The sequence below is a fragment of the Ctenopharyngodon idella genome, chromosome 2 (assembly GCF_019924925.1).
Source record: "Ctenopharyngodon idella isolate HZGC_01 chromosome 2, HZGC01, whole genome shotgun sequence".
NCBI classification, from domain to species: Eukaryota; Metazoa; Chordata; class Actinopteri; order Cypriniformes; family Xenocyprididae; genus Ctenopharyngodon; species Ctenopharyngodon idella.
Window position 1 is genome coordinate 20,989,316 of NC_067221.1, and position 12,343 is coordinate 21,001,658.

The following is a 12,343-nucleotide window of genomic DNA, read 5'->3' on the forward strand; positions in this document are numbered from 1 at the left end:
TCCTTTTAGGAACTCCATTGCGTCATCTTAAAGGGATAGTTCACCCAAAAATTAAAATTCTGTCATCATTTACTCACCCTCAGGTTGTTCCAAACTTGTATACATTTTTTTGTTATGTTGAACACAAAGGAAGATGTTTTAAAGAATGTGGTAATCTGAACAGTTCTGGGGCACCATTGACTTCCATAGTATTTTTTTTTTCCCACTATAGAAGTCAATGGTGCCCCAAAGCGGCCTGGTTACAAACATTCTTCAAAATATCTTCCTTTGTGTTCAACAGAACAAAGACATTTTTACAGGTTTGGAACAACCTGAGGGTGAGTAAATGATGACATAATTTTCATTTTTGGGTGAACTATCCCTTTAAAGGATTACTCTTTAGTAAACATTAATAATTAAAAAAAAAAAAAAAAAAAGACTATTTTTGACAAATGCACCCAGCCCACCTAACAAAAATTCACACTGTCTGTGGTAGACGAGCACCACTCCATACTGCAGCTGAGAGGACAGGTACAGGGAGAAACGAGGGCGGGGCAATCCTGATACAGGGGGCGGGACTCTGACCAACACGTATTCCATGATGTCATTGCTGTAAATCACATTTAAAATAACTCCATTCATTTCATTTTTTTTTTTTTAATAAATTTTACTCAAAAACTTACTTTAGTATTGTATTTAAATGCGATTTTGTAGAAAACTGTTCACAAGTAATTTATTTATTTAATTTATTCATTTCATAGAATGGATACTACCAGGTGCGCTGGACATTGACTTTAAGCATATCTCTCCGACTGATCTTTCGTCCTTTAGTGGCCGCCAACCTGAAAATAGATTTGGTTAGATAGATATTAATAGCTATGCTTCAGTTTTAGAATTAAAATTGACAGGTTATAACATTTACCCTAATTTGCCATGTTTGGCATGCAGTGAATAGCCTATAAACACACCTTCTCAAACAAACAGTCAATAGGCCTAACTCTCAGAAAGAAATGAGAACTTACCATATTGTGGCAAAGCACCCAGTCCGATGATTGAGCACAGTAGGATAGAAAAACATTGTGACTGGATAAACTTAAAGGAAATGTTCAGCAAAAACTGCAATGATCGTGATCGTGAAAGAAATGAAATCTCTCAGGTGAAATCCAAAGTGTTTTGATAGGAACTATATAGTAGGCTACTTCAAAGGTTGCTGTGGGGGAATTGTTTTGAAAGATCTACCAATCAGTTGTGCTTTGTAAAACAGACAAACCAATCTTATTAAGACAGCAGTCTAAGACGCATTTTATTGGACTGTCTTGTTTCCATAATAATTCCTATTTTATTATACACATTACAACATAATGAATATTGAGAAGTATTCAAATATTTACACAGCATTCTAGTCATAAAACAGCTTCATTATGGGCGGGTGACTATTATATTGTATAAAGAGGTTATAAAGAAGCAATGATAAGCAGTAATATTGCATCTAATCGCCATCAGGTGGCGTATATGTTGTGCGTTATGATTAGATTATTAATATTAATTACGTTTGCCCAGTAACCTTAACTGGTTTGCTAAATGGCTGACGCTGGCAAGCGGGCGCTGTACAGCAGCTAACGAATGAACCAATCCTACTATGCTGAAGACTTAGCCTTTTTAATATTCATTAACTGCAGCCTTCGCCATAGTATGGTTAGAAAAGACGCAAACGGAATCGTTTCATTCGTGCACTTCCGGACTGAACCAAACCGGAAACCGCCTGCTTACAACTTTTGTCTTCGCTGTTGCACGTCTTTTGGAAATATCAGACATCATGTCGGGCTCATCAAGCATTGTTGCGATGAAGAAAGTCGTTCAGCAGTTGCGCTTCGAAGCAAACATCAACAGAGTAAAGGTCGGTTCGTTTCTATTAGCGGTTTGATTTCTGATGAGACTGCTAGTGAGCTAGTGAGTTAGCAGCCGGGTTGAGCTTGGGCGTGGACCTGTAACCCGTTAGCTTTGTTTTAGCGGCTTCTCAGTTGACTTATTAGAGTCGTTTTATTGTCTAGTGAAGTAGAACGAATATCCATTGAACAAACTAAATATTAAACAGGCTTAGCGGGGGGAAAGTGCTAAAATATCTTATCTAGCAAATCTAGCTAGCTAGGATGGGTAGTTTTCAATCTTTCAGATCCCATGGACCCCTAAATGTGATCATCCCAATGTCAGGGACCCCATCCTAAAATGTAAAAGGAAGTTATATATTTACAAGTATAAAGACTCAATTAATACTGAGGAAAATTAATATCATAAATGTGTCGGTTACGCCACATTACGTTTTTTTTTTTTTCTATTCTATGTAGAACTGTACTATATATTATTTAAATTCCAAAATAGTTTTTATTTTTACAAGTGATATTTTGATAAAATTTGCATTCGTTATTTAAATCAATTTATTTACGTAAATCAATTATTATTTTGATTAAGTTTATTTTAGATAATTAGTTTAATCTTTTTGTATTAGTTTTAAATGTAGTTATATTTATATTCTCTCCCTTAATTATATATAAGAAATGTAGGCAATAAATACACACCACACCACCATTATATCCATTTTTATAGATATATTTGTGTGTCTGTTAGTATGAGTTCGTATTTAGCATTGCAGCTGACTGTATACAAACCATTTAAAGGGTTAGTTCACCCAAAAATGAAATTTCTGTCATTTATTACTCACCCTTATGTCGTTATAAACTCGCAAGACCTTCGTTCATCTTCGGAAAACAAATTAAGATATTTTTGATGAAATCCAAGATTTTTTTTTTTATCCTCAATAGAAAGCAACAAAATGACCACATTCAAGGTCTAGAAAAGTAGTAAAAACATCGTTAACTACGTGACCACGTGATCAACGTGACTACAGTGGTTCAACCTTAATGTTATGAAGCAATGAAAATACTTTTTGTGCACAAAAACAAAACAGAAATGACTTTATTCAACAAATTCGTCTCTCCTCTGTCATTCTCCTATGCTATTTTTGTTGCAGTGCTTCCGTGTTTATGTCCGAATGCCGACTCCACAGTTTCCAGGCAATTGTGACATGTTGTGACTTTCTGGCTATTTAGGTTTCTCAGGCGGCTGCAGAGCTTCAGCAGTTCTGCATTCAAAACGCCCTACAAGATCCCCTGCTGACCGGAGTGTCTTCAAGCACCAACCCCTTCAGGACGCAGAAGGTTTGCTCCTTCTTGTGAGGGTCCATGATGGCCACCTGCTATTGGTAAGGATGATTATCAAATTGCTTTTGATTAAAAGCTAAACATTACAAAACTGAAACTAACAATTAAAATCTGTCTTCTCAGGCTTTTTCCGATTCCTGTGACATTTCTGCTGGGGGGAAAATAAGAACCACTGCCATGATGTATAATCGAAAACGCAACAGCACAAAGCTGTCCACTTGCCAGTTAATACCTCATGCCATAAACACAGAAATAAGAACTGAAAGGATTTACCGCTTTGTCTGTTATGGTGCATTTTCTTCTCAAGTTTTCATTGTAGAACAGGAAACATTTTTATTTTTTTTTTTTAAATCTTGTATTTGACTCTCTCTTTCACAAACTTCAGATTTCTGTTTGAAGACCTCAAACTAAAAAGTCTGCCTTAATGAGTGATAAACAACGCTCCAGTTTTTTTGGAGGGAAGGCTTTTGTATTTTTATGTGGCACAGCAGAGGAAACTTAGTAATTTATTGTGCCTTTTTAACATTGTAGTCTATTTCTCTATCTTCTCTGCCTTGGACTTTTTATAACCCAAAATAAACCCATTGATTTCTACATGTGTCCATTGTTTTAATACTTTGCTTACTGTGAAAGAATTGCTAATGGTTATGTTAACTTTATAACCAAAAAAGAAGTAGAGTTTTATCACAGTTCCATGATATCCATTCATTTGTTTGAAATGCATTTGTCTGACAGAGTGTGAACGTGATTTTGAATAACTTGGTGTGGTATAATTCTATTATACCACACAAAATGTATGATGGTATTTTGCCAGGCTTTCCCCTGGTTTCACAGACAAGGCTTAAGCCCAGTCCCAGGCTAAAATGCATGTTTGAGCTGTTTTAACTGAAAGCAACTTGCACTGATCTTAAAATATGTCAGTGCCATTGTTTTGTCTCAAGATGCACACCTCTAGGGTACATTTATAAAAGCTACTTAAATATCCTAATTGAACTAAGGTCTAATCATAGTCTTAATGATTTTACATAGACTTTATAAAATGGTTATTGTAAGTGTGTTGCAAGTAATTTCTTGCTATGTGACTGCTGTACTCCTAAAACTATATTGAAAATTCTATTTTTAATGTAGATAGTTATTATATTACTTGAAGTTTACGCTAAAATCTTGATTTCGTATTAATAATAATATTTTTCATCAGAAGCTTTAAAATAGAGGTATCTAAAATCATATTCACATTTTAAAACACGCCATAGCCAGATATCATTCGATACAGGTGCGTCAACATCATTGCATAATGAAACCTAATTGGCCTGAATAAATAGAAATCAGGTGTTGGTGGTTTGGGTGAGTGATAAGTTATTGCGCAAGCTAGAATCAGTTTTCATTGATGCGTGTTAAAAACGGCGACCTACGGGTTTTTTATTTCCATGGTCGATAAGTCGATTTTGTATGTGATAGAATTATTTAGCAGGCGAGATGTGGTGGAGTAGCCCATTAATATATTGTACTGCTGTCTTTCTTATGATGTCCCTGCCCACTGAATGTTATCCTCGAACATTCCAGCAAGGACGGCCTTTGGCAAACCAGCAGCTGTTGAACAGTCAGTTTCAGGCCGCGATTCCGCAAAGTCCGCCTAAAATAAACAACCCCGTTCCACAACGACGTCAGAAAACTGTGTCAGTGTATTGCCATGAAGAAGCGATAGAGGTCGTGATAAACACAGACCTGTTTGCTGCTGGTCTTCCTGTTTACGCAGAGGAGCTGCGGCTGGGTCCCGAATCATTGCTCAACAAAGCGTCTGCAGCATCATGTGGAGCTGTGCAAACTGGACAATCAGACTTCACCATATTTGCTTATTTCAAAGACTGTGGAACCAAACTATATGTAAGTGCGCAGAGATCACATGTAGACTTTTTACAGATGTGAATTCTGCTGGGAAAAAATGGCTCAAGGTAGTTTGATTGGTATTTAAAACTGGTCATTAATCTGCCCTTCATTTAGTTTGACTAGAAGGCTAGCTGGCAACCAGCTGTACACCCAGCTTGGTGGACTTTCAGAAATGTGGAACCATTGAGCTACACCAATACTACTATTAAATAGTTTGTTACAAATTCATAATGGATTTAATTTATCTTTTCTCAGGTAACCGGGGACTCTCTGGTATATTCAAATGTCCTTGTTTATTCTCCTCTACCATCTCCTGATGGTGTGCTTCACCAGGATGGTACAGCCATACCTGTTCAGTGCCAATTCCGGAGGTAAGCTGACAAACCTCAGACTTCTTAATGACTGATTTAAGCTCTTAACACACTTTTTCCCTCAAATCCCCTAAAGGTGGTATAATGTTGACAGTGCAGTAGTGGCACCCACTTGGATTCCATTTGATTCCACGGTTTCGGTCTTCGATTATCTGGACTTTAGTCTCCGACTGATGAGTGGTATAGTATTTAAAATCGCCAAGTTCTGCTTCAAAATTATTTAAAATCATTAATATTTTTTTTGCTGTTTTTAAGATGACTGGCAGTATGAGAGGGGCTCAAACGTCTATTTTCTGGGGGATGTGATACACCTTCAAGCATCAGTTACCTTGGCCAATCATTTGCCCCTACTTCTATTTATTGACTGGTGTGTGGCTACACCAACTTTTAACATGGAGACTAGTGATGTCAAATATTCCTTTATAGATTATCGTGGGTGAGTTTTGATTCAGACTTTGCAATATTGCATTTATTACATGTATTTGATTTAATCAAGCCTCCTTTAAAACCCAGTCTTATGAACTGCCAGTTTGGTGATTGAAATTGAAATTAAAGAATGTGGATTTATAAGAAAGGGATTTATAAAATTGAGGATTCCCCAAAGAACCTTTTAGTGAACTGTTCTTAAAAGAACCATTTTCTTGGTGTGAAAAATATTTTAATAATCTAAAGAACCTTTTGTGCATTTAAAATGTTTCCATGGATGTTAAATGTTCATGAAACCATGACTGCAAATAGTTATTTAAGTGCACCAGTCTGTTTGTTCACTTGAATTTAGCATTTTGTCTAATCATGTAGATCACTTTCAGATGTCTTGCAGATAGTAGGGGTTTGTACTCTCACTCCAAGTTCTTGCAGAGGAGCCAAGGCAACAAATTAAACCTACTATTGGATGCCTTCAGGTTCCACAAGTTGACAAGCAACTTGGTGAGCAGAACTTTAAGACTGATTTAAATGATAGTTTACCCACGGATGAATTTTGTCACTTAGTTTGTAATACACTATGTAACTTTTGCACTGATTTTTACCCCCCGTTTGAAGTCCGGACAATTCCGCACTAGTTGCCGAAAGCCAGAGCCAGTCAGCAGATTTTGGGCAAAGCCGACAATTTAAAATAAATTGTGCAGTGTGTATAATGGCATTTATGTATTTTATTTATTTTGTTCCATCCAAATGGAGGATATAAGATGTTTGATATTGAGCTGATTTTAGAGTACATTGGTTTAATTTGCCATGTGTCCTCTAGCAACGAGGTGCCCATTTCTGCTTGAGTTTGTGTTCAGAACGAATTAAATCTGGTAGTGTGATCCTCAGTCATTTAGTATATGTTGCCCAGTTTTTCCTCTATCCATTTACAAAGTCAGGCATATGATGCCTAGCGTTTTAATGTGTAGGTTTTGAATTACAGCCTCAACTCGCCCACATGTCATTCCCAACCTGTAAGACTTTGTCCTGTGAAATGCAAAACTTGTTAATGTGGTCTTATTTTGGACCCCACTGACTACCATTGTATAGACAAACTATCAAAACTCTTCAAAATATCGTGTTGTGTGTGTGTAAAAAAAAAAAAAAAAAAAAAAAAAAAAAAAAAAAAAAAAATCATACAGGTTTGGAACGTGAGGGTGAGTAAATGTCAATTTTCATTTTTGGGTGGAGACCGTTTGTCTATGTAAGTTGTCTAATTCTGCACTGCTTCCTGGTTGTATTTGAAACAGGTGTACATCACGTGTTACCTAAAGGCCATCCCTGCTGCGTATTCTGTGAGCGCTCAGAATCGAGCATGTTCCTTTACTGATGGAAGGTAATGACTGACTTTCAAATATTTAAACCTTTTGTATCAATCACTGGTTCTTTATGTAAGAACCCATATGGACTGTGCAGGTGGCAGTCTGTCGATGGAAATGATGAGGTTTGTAACAGCTGTGAGCCATCCAAACAAGGTGCGGCTGAGCCTGAACCAATCAAGCCTTTCCGCATCACACTAGCCCCTCCTGTCAAGCAGTCATATTTGGCCCCAAGGTCTGGGTCTGCTGATTTCTTTCATGTAAGACCCGGTCAATCATTAGACCCCTTTAGAGCTCTCATACAGGCAAGGCAATATGCCTATGGCAGTCTGTCAAAGAGAGGAACCGACTCGAACAAAGGTTTGCATAATTTTAATGTTTCATTCTTCATATTTATCAATTCAAGTTATGTGGCACTCAAACACCCCTCACCCTTTATAACAGACTGGAAGATTGCTACCTTGGGTCCTCTGTTTCTGATTCCAAGACAAGGAAATGCCACCCAGTCAGCTGGATCTCTGCTGGGCCAAACTGCTGGTGTTTTCTCCGCATCTGTTACTGAGGAGCCGGAGTTCTTATTCAACTCAACTGAAAAGAGTCCTATGACGGATGAGCTGGAGTTTAAAACCACTCCAGAGACTGGAAGCTTCAGTCCATTAGAGAACAGCCTGTTCTTTAAAGCTTCTGATCTTTTTGGTTCAGAAGAGGGAAGCGGGTTTGAATAATGACCCCCCACCACCCACTTAAAAATGAGTGTGAGGGGGAAAAATGGAAACTAACAATGTGACCTTTTCTAAAAATAAAAGTTTTATTACATCTTGTCTTGGTCCTTGCCATTACTGCAGATGCTGGTTTGAAGGCTGGTTGTTGCACTTTATGCATTAAATTCATAAGTCTCAATGTACTTGAAGTTTGTGTGCTATAAAATAAAAATTGCACAATAGAAAGTTCTTTGTTTCACAGCATATACAGTATTAAGAACTTTTTGAAATAAGTCAAGGTAACATTTAGCACATCTTATGGTTTTTAACTCAATTTCTCATTCAGTTCACATGATTGCGAACCATATTTAGTATGATTTACATTGAGTTCTTAAAGAAAAAAAAACTTTAAATAACATGAAACATACTTCACAGCAGATATCAATAAATATATTAATGAATTATAACTTAAAGTAACATTACCACCTTTTATGGTGCCTTTTAACTCAATTTCTCATTCAGATCACAACTGAACATTAGTATGATGTAATGTTCTGTAAGTGTGGTTAACAGGTTTTGATGTTCGCATGGGCATTTATTTCTTTACAAATGTTTTTATCTTTATCTACTTCAAAGGCTTGGTTACTATATTCATGAATTTCTGAATCATAACTCAAGGTAGCTTTCAGTATCTTGCATGTCATTATTCATTTAAACATTAGGATTGCACATGATGAACTGTCCAACTGTATTTAGTCGGATAGTATACACAACCTTCCGTAAAAGTGTTTAATAATTTACCATGTGGGCTATTTCTTAATAACAGATTTTGATCTAATATACTTCACAGTCTCTTTGATGTTATTGTCCTCAGGTGTTTTTTTCACCAGGTGCGCCATTCGCCTGAAGCCATCCACCAAACCTGCTCCAGTCAGCGCCGAACACGGCTGAATGAACCAGTCTCGTTCATTGCAGCTCTTTCTCAGGTTAAACTGCCCTGTGATCTCTGTTACTGTAGCAGCTCCTACAATATCTTGCTTGTTGGCAAAAACCACCACCGGGAGTCCCCTGAGGTGCTCACTCTTTAAGGTGTGCTCCAGGATGCCCTTGGCCTCGTCCAGACGCTTAATGTCAGAAGAGTCCACGACGAACACAATTCCAGCTGTGTCTTGGTAAAAATTCTTCCAGTGCGCTCGCATCTTTATCTGACCACCTACGTCCCACACTGTCAGGATGATTTTGTCCCTGTTCTTCTTGGCTTCGATCATTTCTACATTGAATCCAATTGTAGGAACTGTGTGGAAGTCCTCATTGTATTTTAGTTTGTAAAGAAGAGTTGATTTTCCAGCTCCGTCAAGCCCTAGGAGGAGGATACGAGCTTCAGGTTTGTGTTTGGATCCTGAATGGCCCATTGTAAATGTCTGATGTTCACAAACACCAAAGTTTCTTATAGTCTTCTCTTAGCAAATGTGAGTTTACTTAAGATGGTGTCTGCGTTACTCAGTGATGTATTATATCTTGCTTATCTACATAGAGCTGTATGATTATTGGGTCAAAGTATCACAGGACACCTCCCAAATGATATGCTAAGAATGCCTGAAAGGTGTCTTGTGGAATTAATCTCTGTACAAAACATTTAAATATTGTACATATTTAAACTGAATAAAATATTCCATGATTAAATAAAAAAATATATAATTGTCATAGAATCTCATGTTCAACAAAATCTTTCACTGTTTAGTTTAAGATCCAAAAGAAAGTAAAGATGTTAACTGACATACATGAAGTACATAGGAACTTGAACTCGAAAATAAATAAAAATAAAACATAAATGAAATAAAATAAACATTTATAAGTTCTCAGTTAAGCTGCCCGAAGACTGGGACGTGACCATAAGTTTAAAGAAATAAGTATGGGCTTCCCATTACATTTATCAGCTGACCACATGCATAACCATGACCTGGCAGGAAGTCATAAGCAGACTGTTTAAATATATATTTGATGATAAATGTCTTGGAAAAAGTCTTCAAATAAATATGTTTCAATCTTTTCATTCCAGTAAATGGGAACCAAAAAAAGTGTGGTATGTCTCCCTCAGACATTCAGGGATCCTATTAAACACCATCCCAAGCTTTCCAGATACTTCTTCCAGCACTGGATGACTGTGGCGTCACCTTTAGAAATCCTCAGTATAGATTTCAGGGAGAAACAAGAACAACAGCGACCATAACTTCACATCCACAGGCTCACCTTTGTCTTCCGAGGGTTTTATCTATCCACACCCCGCCTGTTGTATCTTCCACAAAAACCAGTCCAGAGCAGTCTTCGTGACTACTGCAGCCGCGGCGCCGTCTGTCCGCTGCCGCTTCATTCGGAAAGACGTCCGACCGCCATTTCCCTTGCGAAATGCCGGGAGTGCGTTTTTCACACAACTTTATAGTTGTAAGTGACGTGAAGTCGTTAAACTGCTCGGATGTCCTTGAACTGCACTGACCCATTATTGTGCTCCGGCTGCGCTTGGAAAAATCCTTGAAAAGTAGGCCGTTGCGCGTCTTGTAAACTCGGTGCCAAAACGGAGCGTAGACCTTTACATTTATACGTTACGGCCTCTTAACTACTGGGTGTCAGATCCAGTAAGAGTGTGTAGGGGGAGATTTACAGAAAGCTTACTCAGTGACAACAGGCACGAGTCATATGGGCCTTAAATACTGGATTCCACAATGCTGGTGCTATTCTGAGGCTTTACACCTGGTCCCTGTTGTCACGATGGACTGCTCAGCATCCGGCAGCGCGTCACCGTTAAAGCTCGGTATGCTGCACGGATACAGCACTGCAGTGTAAGGTTACTGCGACCGAGACCTCTTGAAATACGTGTTCAGATCAGTATGTAAGTCTGTCAGGAAGAATGCAAACAACCATGCGTCATGCTTATTCTATTTGTTTATTATTTCCTCAAGCTCTGTACCACTATTTCCCACATGAAATCAATAAAGTCCCTGTCTGCTGAAAAGACCATCTCAAACCAGCCAAGGCTGGTTTTTGCTGGTCTCCCAACTTGCTCAGGCTGGTTTTAGAGGGGTTTGGCCAGTGGCAGCGTTTCACAAAAACCTAGTGTGGCATGATTCCTTCTGGCCATACAACAACGACATTCCCAAGTAATCATAATTATATAAACAAAATGTGGACAACAATGCACCATAGGCCTACTACAGGAATGGTTGGAGTCCACTGACATGCACAGACTTAACAACAATATAAAAAATCAATTCTGAAACAGCCCTACCCTACACCGTGTCCTAACCAGACGCAACAAGACACGTGAGAAAACGTATCGCATCACATCTGGTTAGGACATGGCGTTAGGCTGTTTAAATTTGCTTTTCAAAGCGGCAATTTCTGCCAAAGGCCAAACTCAAGCAACAGAACTAATGGGCAGCATCATGAGCTGTTTATTTTCCCTGTTTTGTCTGAATGCCAGGGTATGGTAACTGCCATACTCTGCCATACATAAACGCCACCCATGGGTTTGGCCCTTTCAGCTGGTGTAAGATGGTTTAGTGGCCGGTCCTGGCCTGCCTAGACCTTTATCTGTGAGTAAATTGGTGTCGTAATGTTTTTTTTAAACTGAAGCACAAATATTGTGATAATTGGGGAGAAAACTATATAATAAATTTATAAACATATCTTAAGATTATCTCTTATGAAAGTGTTACCTGATCTAGTGTATTTTTGTTACAGTGACCAATCTAGGATATCATTAATATGTTAATGATACAGATTTTAATACGAGTAACAAATTTTGAACCAAAAATATGAATACATTTAAAATATTTAACATTTATTGAAATGCTTATAAATAGGTTAACTATATTATAAATTATACAAACCCAATTCCAAAAAAGTTAGGACACTGAACACTGAAATTGTGAATAAAAAAGGAATGCAATAATTTACAAATCTAATAAACTTCTATTTTATTCACAATAGAATATAGATATATCAAATGTTGAAAGTGAGACATTTTGAAATGTCATGCCAAATATTGGCTCATTTTGGATTTCATGAGAGCTACACATTCCAAAAAAGTTGGGACAGGTAGCAATAAGAGGCCGGAAAAGTTAAATGTACATATAAGGAACAGCTGGAGGACCAATTTGCAACTTATTAGGTCAATTGGCAACATGATTGGGTATAAAAAGAGCCTCTCAGAGTGGCAGTGTCTCTCAGAAGTCAAGATGGGCAGAGGATCACCAATTCCCCCAATGCTGCGGCGAAAAATAGTGGAGCAATATCAGAAAGGAGTTTCTCAGAGAAAAATTGCAAAGAGTTTGAAGTTATCATCATCTACAGTGCATAATATCATCCAAAGATTCAGAGAATCTGGAACAATCTCTGTGCGTAAG

The 12,343-nt window shown here is 37.8% G+C and overlaps 4 protein-coding genes across 5 annotated transcripts in view; 2 read left to right on the top strand and 2 right to left on the bottom strand.

The window, feature by feature from the left end:
• The window catches only part of LOC127525370 (meiotic recombination protein REC8 homolog), a 15,358-nt gene extending 13,939 nt beyond the window's left edge, over positions 1-1,419 (bottom strand). For both annotated transcript variants that reach the window (XR_007933314.1, XM_051917877.1), the window contains exons 1-3: positions 1,002-1,419; positions 753-821; positions 447-589 (exon numbers count right to left, since the gene is read on the bottom strand). Coding sequence is in view for 1 of the 2 variants with exons in the window: in XM_051917877.1 (XP_051773837.1) it covers positions 447-589; positions 753-821; positions 1,002-1,057 (268 nt within the window). In the remaining variant the exon portion in view is untranslated. The remainder of the gene's footprint in view (positions 1-446; positions 590-752; positions 822-1,001) is intronic.
• A 151-nt stretch (positions 1,420-1,570) lies between these two features.
• gng5 (guanine nucleotide binding protein (G protein), gamma 5) lies at positions 1,571-3,791 on the top strand. Its single transcript, XM_051917921.1, has 3 exons — positions 1,571-1,876; positions 3,087-3,238; positions 3,321-3,791. The coding sequence occupies exons 1-2, from the start codon at positions 1,796-1,798 to the stop codon at positions 3,210-3,212; spliced, it is 207 nt and encodes a 68-aa protein (XP_051773881.1). The 5' UTR covers positions 1,571-1,795; the 3' UTR covers positions 3,213-3,238; positions 3,321-3,791.
• Positions 3,792-4,544: 753 nt separating this feature from the next.
• zp3b (zona pellucida glycoprotein 3b) lies at positions 4,545-8,055 on the top strand. The gene is made up of 8 exons (XM_051917848.1): positions 4,545-5,081; positions 5,340-5,455; positions 5,532-5,635; positions 5,711-5,891; positions 6,265-6,382; positions 7,171-7,256; positions 7,337-7,599; positions 7,684-8,055. The coding sequence occupies exons 1-8, from the start codon at positions 4,674-4,676 to the stop codon at positions 7,962-7,964; spliced, it is 1,557 nt and encodes a 518-aa protein (XP_051773808.1). The 5' UTR covers positions 4,545-4,673; the 3' UTR covers positions 7,965-8,055.
• Positions 8,056-8,202: 147 nt separating this feature from the next.
• On the bottom strand, positions 8,203-10,702 carry arl14 (ADP-ribosylation factor-like 14). The gene has a single exon (XM_051917911.1). It carries the CDS (start codon positions 9,350-9,352, stop codon positions 8,750-8,752), a length of 603 nt encoding a protein of 200 aa, XP_051773871.1. The 5' UTR covers positions 9,353-10,702; the 3' UTR covers positions 8,203-8,749.
• Between the last annotated feature and the right edge of the window lie 1,641 nt (positions 10,703-12,343).